This window comes from Macadamia integrifolia, chromosome 5 (assembly GCF_013358625.1).
Source record: "Macadamia integrifolia cultivar HAES 741 chromosome 5, SCU_Mint_v3, whole genome shotgun sequence".
NCBI lineage: Eukaryota > Viridiplantae > Streptophyta > Magnoliopsida > Proteales > Proteaceae > Macadamia > Macadamia integrifolia.
The window spans coordinates 8,989,810-9,012,944 of NC_056561.1; the positions used below are offsets into that span (position 1 = coordinate 8,989,810).

At 37.9% G+C, this 23,135-nt stretch overlaps 3 protein-coding genes across 5 annotated transcripts; 1 reads left to right on the forward strand and 2 right to left on the reverse strand.

Moving 5' to 3' along the window:
- Window positions 1-1,489: 1,489 nt before the first annotated feature.
- Window positions 1,490-8,337, reverse strand: LOC122079444. 3 transcript variants are annotated; one of them, XR_006140445.1, is made up of 7 exons: window positions 8,135-8,337; window positions 5,839-5,954; window positions 5,663-5,744; window positions 5,322-5,427; window positions 2,364-2,507; window positions 2,047-2,262; window positions 1,740-1,881 (listed from the first exon to the last, which is right to left on the reverse strand). XR_006140445.1 is itself a non-coding variant. In XM_042645928.1 (6 exons), exons 2-6 carry the CDS (start codon window positions 5,927-5,929, stop codon window positions 1,738-1,740), a joined length of 567 nt encoding a protein of 188 aa, XP_042501862.1. In that variant the 5' UTR covers window positions 5,930-5,954; window positions 8,135-8,331; the 3' UTR covers window positions 1,490-1,737. The 3 variants fall into 3 exon arrangements, 1 of the variants encoding a protein (XP_042501862.1); XM_042645928.1 differs by lacking the exon at window positions 2,047-2,262 and having other exon boundaries at window positions 1,490-1,881; window positions 8,135-8,331; XR_006140446.1 differs by having other exon boundaries at window positions 2,047-2,507; window positions 8,135-8,335.
- Window positions 8,338-12,189: 3,852 nt separating this feature from the next.
- LOC122078308 lies at window positions 12,190-13,111 on the forward strand. The gene has a single exon (XM_042644237.1). The coding sequence runs from the start codon at window positions 12,225-12,227 to the stop codon at window positions 13,029-13,031; it is 807 nt and encodes a 268-aa protein (XP_042500171.1). The 5' UTR covers window positions 12,190-12,224; the 3' UTR covers window positions 13,032-13,111.
- Window positions 13,112-19,182: 6,071 nt separating this feature from the next.
- Window positions 19,183-22,552, reverse strand: LOC122078307 (UTP--glucose-1-phosphate uridylyltransferase-like). Its single transcript, XM_042644236.1, has 12 exons — window positions 22,404-22,552; window positions 22,224-22,281; window positions 22,018-22,064; window positions 21,876-21,941; window positions 20,995-21,027; window positions 20,711-20,763; window positions 20,431-20,506; window positions 20,299-20,355; window positions 20,119-20,202; window positions 19,936-20,034; window positions 19,575-19,751; window positions 19,183-19,422 (listed from the first exon to the last, which is right to left on the reverse strand). Exons 1-12 carry the CDS (start codon window positions 22,437-22,439, stop codon window positions 19,396-19,398), a joined length of 813 nt encoding a protein of 270 aa, XP_042500170.1. The 5' UTR covers window positions 22,440-22,552; the 3' UTR covers window positions 19,183-19,395.
- Between the last annotated feature and the right edge of the window lie 583 nt (window positions 22,553-23,135).

Sequence of the window (23,135 nt, forward strand, 5' to 3'; positions counted from 1 at the left end):
GTCTGAACAACCCTCCCTTTTTTGTTTTCTCTCTCTCATGCCCTATAATTCCCATGGTTTGACCTGTGAACCTTTCCCTTTATATATGGCTATGAAAAAATTAGGTTGTAACCAAAGTTACTAAAGAAGTTATAACTTTATTTTTTTGCCCTTTTAGTAGAAGACACTTCTTTTGTCAAATGAAGGTAAATCTTATCATTTCACATGGATGATGATAATTTTTAAAAAATAATGTAATTATAAGTTATTTTTTAATTTGTTGGAAATATTTTTCACCTTTGACTTAAAAAACTTTTAAAAATAAGACAAGAGGCAATTAAAAGAAGATACTACTTCTCACTTCACCTTGGTGACAAGAAGGTGAAATGCACTTGCGAGCATCTGATAGGTGGTAGAAAGAATAAATGTGGGAAATACATTAATTGCATTTCAATGTGCTAAGAAAAGATTACAGAGGTTGTTGAGACGTGTCAATTATTGATTAGGTAATTATTTTAGGAATTCATCTTTAGAGGCAGGGTTTTTTACAATCGTGAAAGATTGGACCCCTTTTTTTTATGGATAAATAATTCATTATCAAAAAAAGAAGAATATACAAGGGAAAGGGGGGAGGGAAGGTTTAAGTCAACAAGGAAAAGCCATTCCTGAGGACAACAAAAGCACAAAGATCAAACATCGAAACTTTATTAACACTTCAAAAGGTTTTTTTTTTTTTTTTTAAAGAAATTAAAATTAAAGTAAAGAGTTAAGGACATTGTTATACGGATTACATAAGGACATAAAAGTGTTAGCACTATAAGCTAATTTGGCCAAAAGAACAACCACCTCAAACTGTTGTCGACACATGTTAGCTCTGATTGGTTAATTATATTAGAGCTTCATTTCTAGCGACGGTTTGAATTACCAATGCGAAATGTAAAACCTAATTGCATCTTGATTAGTGGTGAACATGTCACCTATTGCTTAATTACTACGTTAATGTTTCATGATTAGAGGCTCTTTCAATTATCATCGCTAAATGTCCAAAACCTAATTTTCGAATAAAATGTGGACACATGGCAAGAGACTATTGGTTAGTTAATCTAGGGACAGCTGTAATTACCGCCGCTAAAGGTCAAAGCCCATTAGACGCCAATTTATTGCCCCCACAACAATTCCACAATGTCTAATTAGGGTTTAATCTAATCTTTAACACCGGATTATTGCCCTAAAAAATCCACATGTCCGAATCTGATTAGGATGCCAATTCTAGAGACGGATCTAGTACCATCTCAAATATCCACATGTCATAATTTGATTAGGGTTTCAACCCTTTTCTTTTCTCTTGAGAGAAACAAAACCAAATGTTGAAATCATTCCAGGTAATCCAACTTTCCATTAGGCCACAGTAATTTACTGGTGGTTGATAATTTGACTGAATAGGAAAGGCACTTCAGCTTCAACCCCAGATCCAATTTCACAAAAAGCTGATAATCTTAGGGAGAAACGATGCTTACCAATGGATAACATGTGCATTTTAATTTCTCTGAAATGAAGTATACTATTAAAATAATTAAATTGCCAAAACTTAATGGCAGGAACGATGAGCCTCTATACACTCAAAATCACTTGTTTTGTAATTATCAATTCGATTGGTATTTTGGTTCCTCTCCAACCAAGTCATCGTATGTGACCGGTACACGTATCCTGTTCAGGACGCATATCCTTTTCCTTTGAGAATCATTCTGTTTTATTTCTTCAATCTCCATTTGTGGTGAATGCTGCAAACTCTTTTGAGACTTGGTTAATGATACCATAAGAAGATGCACAGGCAATTTTCTGAGCAGGGTCCTCTTTGTTTTGCTCTGACACTTGCGTTACTCTTTGCTGCCTAAACTGCTTCTGCAATGCAACACAATCCAGAGATTTGCTATTAGTCATGCTCTCAGCCTTTCAGGTAGGCACCCAAAACTACCCATTTCCACCAAAAGAGAAGGAGGAGGAGGAGGAGGAGGAGGAGGAGGGGGGGGGGGGGGGCTGTCACTAGTTTAATCTACTTGGCATTACCTATGCTCCTCACCATAAAACTCAACCCAATGATTTGAAGCACTAAATTAGCAGGAACAACAACCAGACAACCCAGAGGAACAGTAAGTGTAACCATGAAACATCAAACTTGGAATGCTAGGACAGAGGTTCAAAACAGGGTATGCATCAGGAGTTTTGCATGTGTCCAGTCTGTCTGAATCTTTTATAAAATGTCACCATGTCCCCAGTGGAAAGCTGATTGGTTAATAGGAAGTGTCAGACAAGGAAGGAACCTTAAGTCCAATAATATATTATTGCTTTGATAAGAGTGAGAGAGAGAGAGAGAGAGAGATCACCTCAAATTCCTTCCCTTTCATCATTATCTCTTTGTAAGCCTTTGGTTCACGTGTTTTTAAGATGCACCATAATATGCCACCCCCTGTACGTAAGCGCTTGCCATCAGCTGTCATCTGACCTCCACAAGCCTGTATTGCCTCCACCTGTAATTTAAAAAATTAAAAGAAATCCAAACCATGACCAAATTTTGATCACTGCAAAAAAAAACCCATGAAAATACCAATTCCTAAAGCAGTTTGAATTCTGTATAAACTACGAGGTTTGGAAGCAATTACATAATATATTGAGCCCAACTAACCCTCATCCCAACTAAATGGGATCGGCTACGTATTTTGTTTTGCTATTCAACTCCATCAAAATTCAAAGCAATTAAATTAATAATGTTCTTCCAAAACAATTAATTGGGCAAAGTTTTCTGATCGGCTTGACTAGTTAAGCTTATTTGTCGGCTCAACTAGATAAGCTTATCTGGTCAACACAAAAATCTGCCAAATGGCATGTCGGATGGAGCCCAAATTTTGTGTACGTGTAGTTCCCCAGGTCAAGTTTTAGCCCAAATGGAGCTTGCCAATTGGCACAACAAAGCTTTGAAAATCCAAGACTATGGGTGAGCATACAGTAGTGGTCGTAGTATCATAGGCGTGCATGGACTTTCATGGGGATGCATGCAAATACACAAGGGAGTACATGGTTGAATTTGAGAATGAAATTTGAAATATGGCCTATCCAGACCGTCCATTATCTATCAAATTGTTGGGATTCCACATCATTTTTCCATGTGTCTGTATTAGGTGGGCCACTAAGATAAGCTTATCTACCCTAGACCGTGAAGTGGTTATTCTCCTAAATTGTAATACTGATAAATTTCCTTTGCAAAGACAATGACAGCAGTCAGCAGGGTCTTCAATTATTTACAGTCACCAAGTACAGCTCTAATCATAGGATACGCACATCTTTTCCATGCCAAGAACAAAAAATAATTTCTGCAACCCAATGAATAGAACTCATGTACAAGGTTAAAATACAATCAAAGTCAGCAAGCTTGGCTCAAAAGCTTGAACGGCCCAACTAGCAAAGTTAAGCTACATAGGTCTGGTTCCACCATATTTCACCTTAGTTGACAACCAGAAGATGATCAATTACCCCAAGCCACCATCTACCTGATGCACAGAAATTCTACTCCAGACAATACCATCGCAAGAGAAACCAACCTTAAACTAAGTTCAGTTGGTTCAGGTCGGACCCTCCAGTCCAAAATATTCTAGCCTGAGTTTCAGTGAACTCCAATCAAGATGTGTCAAGAGTAATTAATGCATGTGTACTGAAAAAGAAATCAATTCAAGAGTAAAATGTGCTGAAAAAGAAAAGCATTAACTAGTTAGTTGTAACTAGTATCTAAAGTAGTGAAGCTTTATTTCAGTCAATAGGTCAGCTTCCTAGTTAGATATGAAAGACCTTGAAAATGTAAATTTCATTAATTAGTCAAAAAGTCTGGGAGGAAATACCCATAAGAGTCTAGAACCCTCCTAGCCATTCCATGTAAGATGCTCCCTATAAGCTAATGGAAACAAAATTTTAGTGAAATCTTGGCTTTGCCTACATAACTATGAGACACAGAGTTGCTTGGTGAGATTTTAACCCAGGCCTGGGTGAGAAGCCTCGGTCATATCCCTCTCATCTTTTCCTTGTTCCTTTAATTTTTGAGTTATTCACATATTTGTTCCAGAAGGTGGTTGGTTGCTAATCATAAGGAACAAACAGCGCATAAATTGGTGTCAGTTTTGCTCGATCCTATCTAGTGAGGATTACGATTCTGTTGCCAGGACCTCACCACTACCGTGTGGAAGATTTCATCCCAAAATAATTACACCATTTGGCAAAATAATGCTTGGGGAAAATGATTGAAAGATCAATGCCTTAAGAAGGGGTCTGTAAGGTGATAAAGCAAGGTGGGGAAGCAACAAACATGAGGCTATACAGTTGAGGTCGGACACAACATTCACTCATGGCCAATCCAAATGGTTATATCCAAACAGTCAAAATGGCTATACAGTCTTTGGCTGATACTCAAAACCAACCACACTCCATCAAAGAAAACCACTAGACCCACCCACCCAGCCCTCATAATGATTGAAATTGAGGTGAGACTAATTTTGGCTCAAATCTGTAGGCTTAGTCAATGGACCATCAACCAATCAAGACCCACCACATGCTTATATTTTCTATATTTTCTACAACATTAAGGAAGAAAATTCCTAGATGCTAATGGTGTAGCTTAGCCACTAGTCTCTCACAAATGTCACCAAATACATGCTTCACCACCAATCCACCACCTCAAACTTGTGCCACGCAATAACTGGTTTAACACATTAGTTTTTGTTTTGTTTTTTTTGTTTTTTTTTCATACATCCAAACATTTTAGGCAATCTAGATTTCATTAGCCCACCTTGGATGGTCAAACTGGAGGCCTGAATGGCCATTTTTCAAGACAATTGAATGCAATGCACAAAAGAACTCTACCCCAGCTAGCAAATCCAAGGGACACAGAGTTACAAATCATTTATCAGAACCAAAAGCAGTTTCCGATCTAAGTGTAAACCACCCCCCCCCCCCAAAAAAAAAAAGGAGGGAAAAGGTTCTAATTTACAATAGTCATAAATGCTGATTAAACATCTCATATGAAAACAAATGCTGATAAAGTATCTCATATGAAAACTAAGTAATATTCAACCAATCTCAACCAGCATTGCCCTAAACCGATAGTTTCAGCAAAATTCATCTGATATTCATATCATGCTAAGATATGTAAACGAAGGTTATTGGCTGTCACTATCTTGTCTGAAAGAGAAAAGTGTCCAGAACAAGAATATAACCCTTGAATCAGAATCAGGACCTACTGATCTGTTGACCAACTCTCATACATCACTATATTATGGGAGTGGGTAAAGATCAAATACCTCTTTGACAAGATCACTTAATGCACCTACTCCAAGGCAACCAACAGCATTCCAAACTAGGTATGATTTCTTTTCTTTCAAATATCTACACATGTCAATTACAAACCTGCAAAAGATATAATATATAAATAATGAGAACCTCATTGTGGAGAAACAATTAAATCATGAATGCCCTTCCCATCTGGCCTGCATTTGCTTTTAAATCCTCTACGTATAGATTTATATTTCATTTTGGTGCGTAACTGTGAAGTTTTATGGTAAAGATAATATAATGATGGATCATCGCATTGCCTGTCATCAGGAATTGGAAATCATAAATCAGAAATATAGCAACATGTAACCTGTTTATGTCTGCAATGCTAGACGTTGAGATGCCCCCCTTCTTCTTCTTCTTTTTCTTCTCTCTTTTCCTTCCCCTTCCACCTGCAGTTTATGTCATGTGGATCTTGAATAGCCATTTTATCTTCTCCACCAGCTTCTACTGATTCAAGGTTTACATCATGCTCTACACACTCACCTTCTTCTACATCATCCATATCAACATCCTCTAAGCTTAATTCATTGTAAATGGATTCTGAAAAACTCTCTCCGCCTTCCAGGAAAGCCATGAAGCTTTATGGATATTTTGTAAGTCTGGCAGTAAAATGTATGCATGACGAATAAAAAATGACAAAATATCAGTAAAATTTTGGCTTAAAATTATCATAAAAATAAAATGCCCCCATGATAAAATTACACTGAATTAAAAAGCACAAAAGGAAAAACTAAAGAGTATTATTTTAACACTCCGGGAGTGAAATTTGGATTTTATTCACTCATTGCTCTCTCTGTATGCATCTATCACTCTTATTCAGCCACTTGTATGGAAGAAGGGCAGCATAAATTTGGGCTTGAGATTTGTAGGTTTCAGCCGTTCGGATTTGAAAATTTATACAGTTACCAGTAAACCTATGGTGCGAAGTGGCGTAGAGCACAAAACATTAATTTTTTCCTAAGTTTTTGCAATCTTCTTCTACTATTTTGCATTATCAACCAAGATCAACTTAGAGAGGACTTCTTCGAGCTTCAAGGCAAACCCACTTTTCCCCATACTTCTTTTTTGTTCAACATAGTAGAATTCTTTCAAAGCAACCATATGTCCCACCTCCACATCCTCAAAGTTTCAATGAGCCATTCCCTAGGTTGGGATACCTACAACATGTTGATGGTGGAGTTTCTTATAGGTGGCAGTGATGGACTTTCAAAACAATTGGGCCCAAAACATGTCATGGGATTCATGTGTTGAATTCAGAGGAGTGGTTACGACATCTCCAGCAGTACGCATCTCGTTGATTGGAGCCACCTAGAAAATCCTAGTATTGAATGGTGAGTGTTGTATGACTAATTCACTTTCTATCCAAATTATATATGCTCTGATTGTTTTAGTAGCTTGTTTACAATTCTAGTATCCAAGTTATATGTAGACTTAGTGTGTACATATAACTTGGATACTAGAAATGTACAACATCATTCAGGGTACACTAGCAAACTTGGGTTAAGACCATAAGTACCATTTTATGTGTTCTTTTTGCGAAAATAGTTCATGGATTATCTTTACAAGGTCACAAATAGGTTTTGCGTGTATATATATATATATACATATATATATAAAATAAAAATAAAAATCACTTTCTGGACGTCAAAACCAAAGTTTCCACATAGCCCATAAAAAGTACAAATTTTGTAGGCTTAAAACTTTCAAAAATTCAGCACTAGAAAAACGCATACAACAATCTTACAGTATGCATTTACTGTGTTTAATATTTCTCCTCTATAAAAATTTGGGAGCAAAAATATAGGCTTATATTTACTATGCAGCAGGCATGTCATCATCTAATAAATAGAGTAATACCATGTAGACTATGAATTTACCAAAAGGAGGCCACACAACTGAAATAAAACACAATATAATAGCTAAATAATTAATCCCCTCTTTTACGTCCCATATTCTCATAAAGCACATATCAAATTATCAATGGCACAGTCATCTCATCAAAAATAAAAAAATAAGAAATCATTTTTTAAACAAACCGTGAAATTCCACAAAATATGTCATAATTCGAAAAGGACAGAAATGAAATTGAAAAAGAATAGAAACTCCCACAACAATACTTTAAAATTCTAAGAACCAAAAATGGGGGAGTGTTTAGATAATTCTCGTGAATGATCACATCAGCTCAAAAACAGTGAAGTTTAAACTGATCTGCTACAACATCTCCATTGAATCTAATATTAATTATTAGAATGATGGAAATAGCCATGATTCAACAGGTCAGATGCACTTACTTTCTCTTTTGTTGATTTTCAATTTATCAATGTTATGTAGTGGAAAAAGCAAAAAACATATGAATACACCATTACTAAGACCATTAACAAACAATGTTAGCATTTCAAGCAGTGAGTGGTCATGAGCCAATGGGGAGGGAGAGGGGAAAGAGAGTGAGGATAAAAGAATAAAAAAACCACTAAATGAAAAAAGGAAAACCATTAAAACATTGCTGGTTACTTCAACCCAGAAGCCCAGAATCCCCCAATATCTCAATCCCGCCATGCCGAACATTGACACCGATGAGTAGCCCCATTAAATAATGGATAATAAAGGATTAAGCAAATAGCTGCACATAATCAAGTTACAGAAAGCTTCCTAAGTGCACCGCAAAGAATTAAACCATCATAAAACGGAAGAAACAGAAGCAGAAAGAGAATAACAAAAAAGGGTGGAGGAAATGTGACACTGAAGCCCTAAGTACTTCAAGTGAGTCAAAATGACTTACACGAAGGTTTTATCAATCGAGCTCTCAACAGATAATAATGGCTGATTGGCTGTACGAGGTGCAGACCGGAGACTGCAGATGTTGAGAAACCGAATAGCTTTGGTTGCCCTCTGTTGTGTTCACTTTCAAGGGTTTAGGAGAGTGAGAGAGTGAGAGAGTGAGAGAGTGAGAGCGAGAACAGGGCTAGGAGCAGAGAAGGCGGAGTTGCGACTTGGGAGAAGGAACTCTGTCAGCGTGGCCTATGCAAGCACTACCATGTGAAAAGACACTCATGCCACTCACCAAAAAAAAAATTATGTTACATGTTAATTAATGATTCCACATAAACAATTATAAGGATTTTCTTTAATGGTAATAAATCATAAATAACTTTCAACATATTTATGAATTTATTGAAATATTGAACTATTTTAAGGGAGGACTACACCCCTCTAAGTGTTTTTCATATCTATGCACAATTCTTATTTTAAGAGGCAATGTCATCTATTCACGAGTATAGATTATTTACTCATGTGGGTATCTCTTCACAATTCTTGTTTTAGGTACCAATTAAATAGAATCTCCATGAAGAGAAGCACTCTCTTCGTAGCCCCTAAAGACTGGATTGTGTACCGCATGAGAATTCTATTTTAATGAAAAATAGGAATCATAAATCATATTAAACAACTCTATTTGTGTTTATTTATCAGACAATTTTAAATTTAGCTATATCAAATAGATCCCTCTGAACAACCCCCAATGTCACTTTGAAAACTTAATTTTTCGATTAAAAACTTTTAAAACTTGAGGTACTATAGATCTAGATTTATCAAACATTGAGTACCTCAAGTTCTCAAGTATAATTTAATTACCAAAAAAAAAAAAAAACGTTTCGTTCTCTCTTTTTTTGTATTTCTAACTGCCCGGATGTACAACCCCACCCGTTGCTCCACTACAACTCCAATATGTAGCCCCTCCGGTACCTCCATGCACCCCCTACAGCCCCGTTCTGCATCACCCACCTGTAAGACCCTAATCCTGCCCAAGTGGGTGCATGCACTTGTAAAACCCAAAACCTTCCTAACTGGGTTTGCTTTCATTGGTTTGCAACAGGCATGTTCCAATCATCATGAATTTTCGATAGAACTTGCTCTAAGCTTTTGTTGCCGAACTTGGGTTTCAATTTAATTGTGACCACTCACTATCCACACACCAAAGCTGCTAGGCTAAACTTCATTCAAAATTGTGAGGGAGGAGGAGGGTGAAATTGAATAATATTTTAGAAAAAAGAACAAAATAATATTTTAGAAAAAAAAAATGATCATTGTGATATGAGTTCAAAAGTACCATTTCTTATAACGTTTCGATTCCATTAATCTTGACACAATATTATCCTCTTTGGTTTATAGGTTTCAAGACTTTAAAACGTGGTGTGCCATGTTAAGGAGGCTAAATGTTATCAACTATCCGAACAACCTCCTTCTAAAGATGTTGGACTAAAGCTTACGCACCTTCATCGATCTCTCAAACCCTTTGGTATTTACTGTAATCTTTGTAGAGAGACATTATTATCCCCCAAGTGAGTTCAATATACTTGTCATATTCTTGAGTATCACATCTCAACCCTTATGAATTAAATAAATAAATAAAATTCATCCATATGTATGTGGGATGTCCTTGTACTTCTTCTCATTATGGGGTTACACGATCACATAGTGATATCCTACCCTAAGGTAATAATATGTAGGATAATTTACAACGCCACCCCCTGGAGAATGCCAATATTAGAGGGATACCCCCTTTCTTTCACCAAATTGGACTTGGACCCCTTGCCGTCAGTCTCAGTTAAGGAATATACCTTTTATACTGATGTCAACTACTATATTTTATTTTAAATATGAAAATACCCTTACTAAATGTGAAATCCCTAAAATGCCCATGTAATGAGTCTCATCCTCAAATCAATAGTTCTTATACCTTTCTACCAAATCAAGCACCAGTGATCACGGCAGTGGGGACAGTGGGGGCAGTGGCATCGGTGACAACGGCGATCAACACGAACTCACAGCAGTGGCGGGCAGAGGCAACGGTGACAGCGACGATCAACATGAACTCACGGTCACATTAAATCTAATCAAATGTTGTCGTAAATAATTACATTTAGAAAGGAATCTGCCCGTTGAGTCTTTTATAAACAGAGTACAAGACTAGTAACAAACAAGAACACATATAACAACGAATGCAAAGGGAAAGAGAAAAAGAGAGAGACGTTGGGATGTTACATTGCAACTCAACTCTAATGAAATCAATCATAGTCAGGAGAGGTAAGAACGGAAGAAAACGAACAGATCACTTCCGCATTGAGAAACAGAGAGCTGAGATCACCTTCTTCAAGATCCCCTTGAGAACTCTACCCCTCTTTGGAGGCAAGCTAGCTACTCGTGACACCACTCCTCCACCACGCTGACACCCCTCCCCTTCTCTACTTCTCAAGCACCAGCGATCACGGTGGTGGGGGTAGTGGCGTCGGCGACAGCGGCGATCAGCACAAACTCACAGCGGTGGCGGGCAGCGGCAATGGTGACAGTGGCAATCAGCATGAACTCACAGCGGTGGCGGGGCAACGGCATCAGTGATAGTGGCGATTAGCACAAACTCACGGTGGTGACGGCAGCGGCATCGGCGACAGCGGCAATCAACATGAACTCTCTCTCTATGGTTCTTGATTCTACACCGGAGGTTCGACGGCTGAGTTTTCCAGACCACTGCCGCTGACACCACTCCTCCACCACGTTGACACCCCTCCCCTTCTCTACTTCTCAAGTTCCCTAATATGGTCTATCGCGTGAGTCACCAAGTTAGAGAAGAAGATCCCTTATACCTGATTGATCGGCGAAGGCGCCAAACCTTCTCCCTCACCTTCTCCTTCTCCACCGCCGCCACCGCCTCTGCCTCCATGTCTTTGTCTGCCACGGCCTCTGCCTTCATGTCCGCCACCGACAGATCCGGCCTCACTGGACCTGAATCAGAGAAGTCACAGAGAGGTAAAGGTTCTGAAACAATCATGGCCGTGAATAGGAATGGGAGGAGGAAGAAGATGAAACTGAGTCCGGTGAAATCATTTATTTTGATCCAAATACCGGCGATGGAGACTTGCATGGGCACCATCAGAGGCAGCACCACTCGCCATCGACGGAATGAGCACAACTCGTCGTTGACGGAATGAACACAACTTGCCAGCGACAGCAACTCGAGTAGTCTGAATCTCGCCGGACTCATAGGTTGAGGTAAGGAAAAGGAAAGAGGGAGAGAGTGTGATAAGTGATAAAGGTGATTAAAGGGTATTTTTGGAATAGTATAATAATGGTGTTTTCCTCATAAAGGCAAAAATATCATTTCACAACTTCACTTAACATAGACTGACGGCAAGGGGTCCAAGTCCAATTTGGTGAAAGAGAAAGGGTATCCCTCTAATATTGACATTCTCCAGGAGATGGCACTGTAAATTACCCTAATATGTATATACAAGCGTCAACAGTCATAAATATCTACCCTTTTCCATGAGGTTTTTCAATAACATTTCATTCACTATTACGTGATACCTTCTCTTATCAAGAGATTGACCGTAGATGTGAGAAAAACTGTATTTCTTTTTTTTTATAATTCACAACTTATTTTATGGGCTTTGACTTTGACTTTCGATGCCTTAGATTCCATGTGATAGTGTTTAGATTTTAATAGTTCAGCCACATCCGAGGTTGCTTAATTCTCTCATATTTAAAATAACAATAATAATAAAGATTAGAAAAACTTTTTTTTTTTTTAATTGTTTAAGGGATGCGTTTGGATCAAGCGTTTACTTCCCATGTCAGATCATATACAATACCTGCTTTTAATACTCCATTCTTTCTTTTTTTTCCTGAAATTTTAGTATTTTATTCATCTATTGGTAGTATCTACCAACTGTCTCCATCATCTATGTGAATTTACTCAGCAGCTTCTATATATCTCAATTCCACAAGCAACCCTTTTATATTTCAATCCTCTGGTTCTCACACACACAAGAACAAGCAAGAGAGAGAGAGAGAGAGAGAGAGAGAGAGAGAGAGAGATGGGTAGGCCAGAGATTGATAAGCCAAACTCCAACCAATATTCCATCCTCCAACATTTCAGTCATCCTCATCCTCTAGAATTCTCCAATCTCCAACTTCATCACCCCACTCTCATTCTCCCTCCCTGTGCAATCTGCAAGCAACAAACTTCTGGATCGATCTATATCTGCAAAACCTGCAACTTCATCCTCCACATATCATGCTCTCAGAAACCTCAGCTCATCAACCACCCAGCAGACCCCAACCACCCACTCACCCTCCTTCCCTTCCCAGCATACCCAGATGGAACCTTCACCTGTGATGCCTGTGGTGTTCGAGACAATGGTTTCTGCTATCACTGCAGAGCTTGCACCCTTGATTTGCATATCAACTGTGCTTCCATGCCCATGTCACTCAACCACCAAGCCCATCCCCACACACTTAGCCTCTCCAACCGCCGTCGATCATTGTTTCTCACTTGTGATATGTGTTCCAAGGAAGTCGGGGCAAACCAGTGGTCTTATGGGTGTCTGCCCTGCGATTTCGATGCCCATCTGAGTTGTGCCAGTGATCCAAATGCTAAGCCTAATCGATCCAACATTGGATTTGAGGCAGCAGTCCAAGGATTTCCGCAGGGTTTCACCACCGCCGGCGGTGGCGGCGGCGGCAGCAGTAGCATCGGTGGAGGTACTTCTTCAACTGTTGATCATATCAACTATTCAATAGCGATGCAATCTCTTAAGAATATTCAAGAAATGGCTTTTAATGCTTCTGAGGGAGCTAAATATGGAGGAGGTGGAGGGACATGGAGTTGGAAAAAGAAATAAATGAGATGATATTCATGAAATTGTATCAGAACTGCTTGTTTGTGTTATTGAAATCTCTATATATGTGCTGTTTTTAATCTTTTAATAAAAATAATTACAGCAATCTTTATCACAACTTCTTGTGTTTTTAGGGTTGAAAGTACATTTTGAATATTCAAATTACTTCTTATATTTATTGTTTGTTTATTTATTTATTTATTTTTTGTAAGGATATTTATTGTTTGTTTGGTTGGAGATAAAATAAGTTAGTGATGGCATTTATTATTCCAAGAGTCTAATTAAAATATCAAATCACTATGGCTAAAGTTATTCTTGGTGAACAAAAGCTTTAATAAAATAAAATAAAGGGATTTTTTTTTTAAGGGGCGAACCTTTTAATGATAAATGAGAACATGTTAACAGTTAACCTTTCATTTTTTCTATGTACAATAATCTCATGAATCAGTGATGATAACTTTAGTTCATTTAGTGAATCCAGTGCATAGCACACTGGTTGCAGTTTCTGCTGGTAGAGCATGTGCGAGGTTTCTGGTCTAGAGATCAACTCCTATCACATGCATCCCCCCTCCCCTTTCGTATCACCTCCCCTCCCCTCCCCTCCCCTCTTCTCTTGTATATGTGAGTAAAATCCCCTTAGGTAGTTCTTTAGGATGTAAATAACCAAAAAAAAAACTTTAGTGCATATTTATATAATAGTAGAGAGGCATGCTCCTTGTATGTAAACTGTGGCCCTTTTGGAAGGGTGACATTGTAGTCCACCTTCTCCTCCATCATCTTGAATCACACATGAATGATCACATTAGTTACCCCATCACTGGCCAATATCGGATCAGTGATACAATATGGATAAAGGGTAAATAATATAAAAAAAACGTTATGATATTGATATCTATGAAAGTAAAATCATCTAATACATACCGATTCGGAATTGGTTAGATACCCATTTGGATATTGTGAACTAAAATCATGTCTTATACCCTCCTTTGTATCTCTCTCTCTCAAGGGCGATTGGCATCGAAATGTTTGAAGATACATGAATAACTTTTACTAGGACGTACACTCTCATTATTACTCCATATATACTGTAAATATTTTTTTGATAGCATATATACTTAACAATTGCGTAGCAATAATATACAAGCAACATTCAAACTATGACAAAAATCATGATGTCAAGTTGATTATCAATGAAATAGTCTCATATATAATTTCTTTGGCTGCGAGTTCAAGTAGCAAGAAAGTTCGTGCAATCCAGGTAACAAAAAATTTTCATCCAATATCTACCTTTTGTATAAGATTGTTCAATAATATCTCCACTATTACCTTCTCATGAGTATGAATCTCCCACTTGATATGACACGGGGTTAGAGTGACTTAGTGGGATCATACCTCCACTTGATTGGCCTTGACAATGTGGGGTGACTACCCACATGGGTAGAGAATCCGGAAACCTCTCACACCATCCAAACTTTTCGTTAAGAGATTGATGGTGGATGTGACAAAATTGAATTTTTTTTTTTTTTTTTAAAGAAAAATACATGATTATTCATTTTTGGGTTTCTCTTTACAATATTACCCACAAAACGTTTTGGTTAACAAAAATACTCAAAATTAGGTTTGGGTTTACAAAACTATCCACCAAAGTTTCAGTTAACAAAAATATCTAAAATTAGGTTTGACTTTACAAAACTACCCAAAATAATGAGTTTTCATCTTCCACATATAATCATGTATTTTTTTATTATTGAAATTTTGAGTGGGTAGTTTTGTAAACCCAAACTCAATTTTGGGTATATTTTTTAACTTAAACTTTAAGTGGGTAATTTTGTAAATAAAAATCTAATTTTGGGTATTTTTGTTAACTAAAATTTTTAGTAGGTAATTTTGTAAAGGGAAGTTCATAAGTGGGTAATCATGTAAATTTTTTTTTTTTTAATTCACACCTTATTTTATGAGTTTTGACTTTTGATGTCTAAGATTTCATGTGATAATGATTGGAATTTTAATACTTCAACAACCTATGAGGCTGTTTCTCTGAGATTAAACCCCCCCCCCCCTTTTTTTTAATTGTTTTTGGGTTGCAATTTGGGGCAAGCCTTGTAGTATTTTTTTTTTTTTTTTTCACTTATAACGAGTATTCAAGCTTTACCGCTTGAGTAGTTCCACGGGTCAATATTGACCCCACATCCGTGTACATCGGATCATATTAAGGTTGATTTTTTCTTTGGTTACCTTTTTATTTTTTCTGGGTTGATCATGACCAGATTTGAATCCCTTCATTTTATGTGGGCGTAGAAAGTCAAAAGAAACAAGGTGGTGACAGAACCGAAAGGAAAACACTTCTTTCTCATTCATGGTAAAGTACAGTATCGGATCGTGATTGTGAAGAAGGAACCAATTAAATGTAGTAAAAAGTATAAAGATCGGAGGAAGAAGAAGAAGATACCAAATTGTAATGTTTGTCCCGAATTCTTAATCTGTATAATGATTCGTTCTGATATATTTTGGTGGTGATTTGAATAAGATTTTTTCTGAGACCTGTGATGATACGATTCGACCTGATTGACCTATGACTTGAAAGAGTATATAATGTTCTATTGTCTTGTTGAGCAAGCATTATAATTTTGGGATTTTTGAACTAGGTTTCTGGGCGAGTTTTCTTGCGGAGGTTTGAGTGTATTTATGCGATCTCTATTATTACATCTTTTCCACAGGAATGAAACATATTCTTATTCACCTGAAGACGTAGCACACCACATCGGTATACAAACCTCATTAAAAATATGTTGTGTGTGAATCTATGTCTTTGTTTTTCTTCGTATTTGTTGGTATTTGCTCTAACACAAATTTATACCAAATCTAGAGATCTCAATGACCACCTTTTGGTTGTACTCCTTCAGGCATGAGATCTCCCAACCCTCCACCATCAAAGCTGGAGATGTAGATCTACGAACAAAACTCGGCTGCTGCCTGGGTTGCAGCCAAGTAGCTACAACCCCTGGTACCGGTCAAGGGAATAGAATCTCAGATATAGGAATGGAAAAATTTATTCAAAGTGGGTATTTTTAAACCTGCCCTTGGAATTCCATTCTCCTCCACTGGTACCATACTTAGCTGCAACTTAAAAGAAAATGATTGTTTTAACCCTCGGACAACAAAGCCAAAGCAAAAGAGAGAGGTTACAATAAAGAATTTAGTTGCCGGCCAGTTCAGATCATATATAGTACCGACTTTTATCATGGGGGGCGGGGGCGGGGTTGTGAAGGGAAAAGAACTCTACCTGGTCATGCCCCCTATGCCTAGGCTGAGTACTCTCCCATTGATCCACACGTTGGTATAGTAACCACACAATCAGGTAGAATTTTCTCTCCAAAAAAAATATATTTTACGATAAAATGCACTTTTGTTATTGTCAAGTCTAGCTGTTAGCGCAATTGATGAGCAACGAACTTGGTACATACCGTAAACTCGAACGTCCTAAGTTCAACTCCTACTCGACACACCTTGGGCCACTCACACCGGGTGTTTAGTGTTCTTCACTGCTTTCAGTGAAAGTTGAATGATTCTCATTCAACCCCGATATTGACCTGATCCATGCGATTGTGGGATCAGTATGGGTCTGTGGGTTAGTCTACCCATCGTTAGTAAAAAAAAAAAGGTACTACGTATTATTCTATCCTAATAAAAATCAAGGCTTTGGAACTTTTCAATTCTAGAATAAATAACATGCAAGCGGGTAGTTTTTTTTTTCCATAAATAGAATATGAGAGAAGAGTGACAGTTGGGGGGGAAAGAAATTACAGAAATTAAGAGGATGTAAACCATATGGTTGAGGAAAAAGAAAAAAGTTACAAAAATATATTATAACCACCCCGGTTCCAAACAGATGTACAGCCATCCAATTTTCTGATTCCATCAAACGCCACCAGTAATATGAGGATGAACTGGTCAAAATAGGCAAGCTAACATAGATGATGTAGAATTTCCTTGCCAGGTCAGACATCATATAATACTTCCTACCTCAAACTCAAACTTATCATCTACATTTCTCAGCACCTTATTTAGTCAACAAGCAACTCCTTTATATTTTGCACCCTCTGGTTCATTCTCTTTTCCACCAGACAAAACTCATCTACACGCACATCACACACACACACGGAGAGAGAGATGGATAAGCCGAAGTACAACCAATCCATTCAACACTTTAGTCATCCTCACCCTCTAGAGCTCTCCAATCTCCAACAGCAACAACCCAATATCAATCTGCCTCCATGTGCAATGTGTGAGCTCGAGCCCTCGGGATCGATCTACATCTGCAAAACCTGCAACTTCATCCTCCACATATCATGTTCTCAGAAACCTCAGCTCATCAACCACCCATCAGACAACGACCACCCACTCACTCTCCTTCCCTTCCCAGCCTACCCAGATGGAACCTTCACCTGCGATGCCTGCGGCCTCGAAGACAAAGGCTTCTCCTATCACTGCAGAGCTTGCACCCTTGACTTACACATCCATTGTGCTTCCAAACCCATCTCACTCAACCACCAAGCCCACCCTCACACTCTTCGCCTCTCTGTCCTCCGCCGTAACACACCTTTCACTTGTGATATGTGTCGTGGGGAGGTCGCCGTAAACCAGTGGTCCTATGAATGCCGGGCCTGCGATTTTGATGCCCATCTGAGTTGTGCTTCCATGTGTTGGATTTATGGGCTAAATTAATTATTCGGGTTGATTAAATGGGTGAGAGTCAAATTGCATGAACCGGTTCGGTCCACTCTCAAGCTTAGGGATATGCTGGCTCAACCCATTGTGGTTTAGGGTTTTGAGTGCAGGACAGTATTATAAATACTAGGTTTTGGGTCCCTACAACTATTATTCACTCTTCCCCACTTTACCACTAAAGTGAGAGAACCAAGGAGGTTTAAGGGGTTGTAGAAGATCCATAGCCAAGCCAATAGAGCGAAAGTGGGAGTGACCAACATCAATCATCTTCAGCATACTAGGTGAAAGGTACAAATCGATCCTCCATAATTTTATTAGATTCGTGTTCTTGTTTTTCCTGTGTGGTTTCCTCCATAGGGTTTCAATCTCAAACCCATAGGAAGTTCTAACACCATGCCCATGTCACTCAACCACCAAGCCCACCCCCACACTCTTCACTTCTCTGTCTTCCGCCGTCAAACACCTCTCTCTTGTGCTATGTGTCGCAGGGAGATCGCAGTAAACCAGTGTTCATATGAGTGTAAGGCCTGTGATTTTGGTGCCCATCTGAGTTGTGCTTCCATGCCCATGTCACTCAACCACCAAGCCCACCCCCACAGCCTTGGCCTCTCTATCGGCCGTCAAACATCTTGCACTTGTGATATGTGTTGTGAGGACGTTGCGGTAAACCAATGGTCATATGAGTGCCGGGAATGCGATTTCGATGCCCATCTGAGTTGTGCCAGCAATCCGCATGCTCAGGCTTCATGCATGGGCGGCGGCAGCAGTGGAGCTACTTCTTTATATATTCAGAGACTCAACGCTCAATTAAGGGCCCAAGCGATGATCAATCTTGGAGCAGCGATAAGGAATGCTTCAAAATTCAAATAAGGGAGTAAGCGCCAAGAATGTCTTATATGTACCTAGATATTTATTGTATTCCCATTCTAGAATGAGCATTCTCATTCTCTAAACTCAGAACGCATTTTTAACTGAGAATGTAAACATTGTTTGGATACATGTCTGATTAAAATGTATTTTTCATTTCAGAATGTTTAAGTATTTCATCGAACACCTCATGGCCTAGTACCAAAGATTGAAACTTGTCATTACAAAAGATTGAAAATTAACAACAAAACGAACACGGAAGAAGCTAACAGTTCTTAAAAGGGACCACTACTTTTCCTTGTACTTTTATTTACAAAATGATGAAGGAATTTGAGGCAACATGCCACCAAACACTGATAAACAATTTGATGAACTAAACTAAGCCCACCCAGGATTTTAATTTCTTCCAATAGGGGCTGACCTACACTTGATTTTACAACTATGTATTCCAATTCAGCCCAGATACTAGAGCTGGATAATGCTTAATAAGATCACTTTAGGATCAGGTCATGAGAACACACCCTCACTGAACTTGCAAATACTTTATAAGAACAAAAGATGCAGCGATGGGGAACTGATATATTATGATTGCTTGCGTCCACCAAAAGGCAAGGCTCATTACAACAAAATCATCCTCTTTTTATTATTAGTTATTATCCAAACATTCCTCGATCCTACACAACTCATCCAGTGAAGCTGGAAAAAAAAATATTGCTTACAGCCTTAATGATTCAAGATAGGTACACTCAACAAAATTAAGAAGCCTTCCACCTCAAATGTCCTTGGGGTCATTGATAACCTGAACATCACAATGAAAACCTTAAGAAAAGCACAATGAAAACCTTCAGAGAAGTACTAATGCCCTCTAAGCCATAAATTGATTTTAGATTTAAGCTGGAAAGGGAAGGGGTAAGAAAAAGAAAAAGAATGAGGAATTTGTAGGGATTTTACCTTGTTCTCAAGTACAACTCCATCAGGAATTTCTAATTTCACTCCAGGTTTTGCAGCAACGGTCACATTCCCCTTCAGTTTTATGCCAGCACCAAACCAGGCATCACCACTGACCTTCAAGCTATCAAGTTCAATGATGCTTGGAATGGCCTTAAAGTGACTAAGGAAGTTGCTAACCTGGAGAACATAAAATAGAACAGTCAGTGTAACTAAAGAGCATACAAGAAGCAGGGGATTAGCTTAAAACAAGCAAAGTGCTGATCTACACCTTCTCTTTTGAAGTTAAGGTTACCATATTCTTTCCTTCCTATTAAAGAAATAAAAAGTCCATGTAATGGCAAGAGTCCTTCAGATAGATTACCTTCTTGAACTCTGGCCCCAATTCGATAGTGGGATTTGAAGGATTGCTTCTATCTTTGTTACGGGTTACAAAGCCATCAGCTAAGGTGTAGAGATCAGACTGCAAGTACAAAGAAATTCTGTCAATAAGGCTAAATCAATATAAAAAGATCAAGATTAATGTCAGAAAGGGCTTTAGGGAAACCTGGACAAGAAGCAAATCAGACGTCGCCTTAACTGGAAGGAAACGAGATCGGGGAACATTGATTCCAATAGCTTTATCAAAGAACTAGTTCACCGAAAAGACAGAAATAATAAAATAAGAAACTGCACAAGTCATCAGATGAAAACATTCCAAGAATAGTTTGGTATATCTGATGAATACCCGAATTGCTGCACCTGCTGCAGTCTCCAGCTGAAGAACCTTGACCCCATTCACTTCCTGGAAATACCATTAATTCCAACATTAAGACCACCTCAGTATTGACCTACCACTCAATAGGGAGAAAAAACCTACCTTAGGGTTCGGAATGATCTCCATTTTTAGTGCATCAGCTTCTACAAGCCTTTTAACGGCCTTCAAATTTACCCACCTGTACAAAACAACTATTAATATATCATCAAATCATAACTGCACTTTTTCTGGACAAAACAATGTCACGATTTCAACAATTTTTCCCCTTCAAGGATCACAGTTTTTGAGAGTTGTGTTCTATTCAGATACAGGACTGCATAGTGGATAACATCTTATTAAGGCGTCTTCTACCAAACTATCCATGAACCACTAGTCCACTTACAAGTTATTCGTGTTGAAAATCTTGAACTTCTCAATAGACTTGAATTCACTGACCTGTATGAGACAAAAAGAACAAATTATGTCACATTCAAGATCCAAAAAGATAATTCTTGGAAGAAAAATAAAAAGGCCCAACCATGTTGTTCGACAACATTGACTTTATGTAAATCCTTTCATCCCTTCATTAAGTTATCTTGGAGTATTCATCAGAGAAACAAACATAAAAAAATAAATTACCAGATAAAGTGTAAGAGAGAAGGTTAAAGGAAAAGAATTTTAACTCACATGCTCATCAGGAACCTGTGCAATTTCCAGGAGCTGCATTGCATAATGGCAGAAAGAGTAATATAAGAATAGTGTTCAACTGATAAAGCAAAGGGAAATGATTATAGAATTAGGACAACAAAGCAGCTCACTAGACTTAGGTTATGAACGGATCAACATGGAGTAACAAAGCTTTTCTTTCTTGTATTTTTAAATAACGACATGAGATGACAAATCTATCAGATAATTAAACTCAGTAACTAAAACAACTGCAGACTACACAAAGTACTTAACAATTTTAATTGTTTCAAGATATTTGACATAGAAAGATCTGTCCAACCAACAATTGAACTTAAAACTAAAATATCTAGAAGACTAAAATCTGAAGATACATTTGCATGTCTGATCCTTGCCATTTAAAGGCAATCAAAGTTTGAGACTAGAATGAGGCACATCTAATGTAAGCAACAAGGACATATCCAACTGTGTACCTATTTGACTCATTTGATGAGTCTTATTTGATTACAAAAATCTGAAATTTATACAATTTTAAAACACCTTAAACATGAATGACTACTATTCAAAATATTCTCAAAACATGAAACTGTTAATATTTGATTGGATTCCTTTCCACCATGAATATAATTACAGAAGCAACTGACAGAAAGAGTTTCTATGTACTGCATTGAGATTTAAGACTGCATTCAATAATTTAAAAATTTCTTCAGAATGAAATTATGCCAATAGTAATATAATCTATCAGTTGAAAAAATAAATTCTTTTCCAGTTTGGTAATTATGAGTTAGCCTTCATGGAGATAACAGGATGTCTTTGCTGAACATCTAAATTTGGATGAAAATATATGTAGATTTGTACTTTTGAATACTGCTAGTTCAGTGTACCTGAACTCTCCCTTCATAGGAAATAAGGGTACCACCTTTGACATCTGCCAAGGTTTTAGGAGTCACCTGCACAAATATTAAGATTTAGAAGACTCCAAATTCCAAAGCCGAAGAACAACATGAAAATGTATCCTCCACTTACCTCCATACAGTATTCATTCTTGTTTTTGATCAAATGATTTAAGATGTCTACAATAACCAGTAAAGGAGCACATGTCTTCCAAATGGTAAATTTTTATGGTAGATACTGTGATGTGCTGAACTGAAGAAGAGAACTATAGAGGTGGTAGAACCGCAGAAAACCACAATATAGAAATTGTTTATCGATATAGGCTATAAAAAGGATACTCAGGTCAACAACAGCACCCAAGTTATCTGAGTTGGCGACGAAGACATACTCCTTACCCTGAATCACAAAATTTTGAATAATTTTAAAAATGATAATATTAAAAGACAACAAACTGATTTCAGAATAGGTTATATAAGTTGACATCAGAAAATGAAACCTTGATACATCCAAGTGTCTACCTTTGCTAATAAAGCATCCAGTTTGCCGCTGTTCATCAAGGCAGAGAACACATCCCCATGACCAGGAGGATACCTTCACATTTGTACAGAAAGCGTGAGGCAGAAGTGATAACATCAAAGTACATATGTGCAATACTCGAAAAGAAATAAAAGATCCAACCTTCACTTATGATTTATGAAAGCTAGAACCCAAACAAATGTAGGTTATTGGACACCAATATGGATAGTTATCTCCCAAGCATGCCGCTAAAATTTACATACATCAGAACCAAATAAGTTATAAATTGCAGAGAAGTGGTGGGCACATGTAATTGGCACTAACTGGTAGAACGCCCATAACAGACATGAAGGTCCAACCCCTTGTTGGCAAACATGTCCACACTCCTTGCCATGTTTTGGTGTTAACAAACAAACATACATCTTTAACTTGATTGATAAAGTGTGATTAGGTTGAAGAAACCCTTAGAAGGTCGAAGGTCGAATCAAGACATGAAGCTTAAAGACATGAAACAGCAAACAAGAAGGAAAGAAGATGAAGGGCCAAAGAATGGAAGATTCAAGTGAAGAAGAAGACCACTAGGATAGATTAAGTTATTTTTAATGTAATTTGTAATTTCCACATACTTATATGCACTCACATCATGCATGTGCATTACATCATATTAGAATAACCATAGAGCATGCCTTGACCAGGTATGGAAAGCCTCTAAGTGGTGTGGAACACACAGTAAC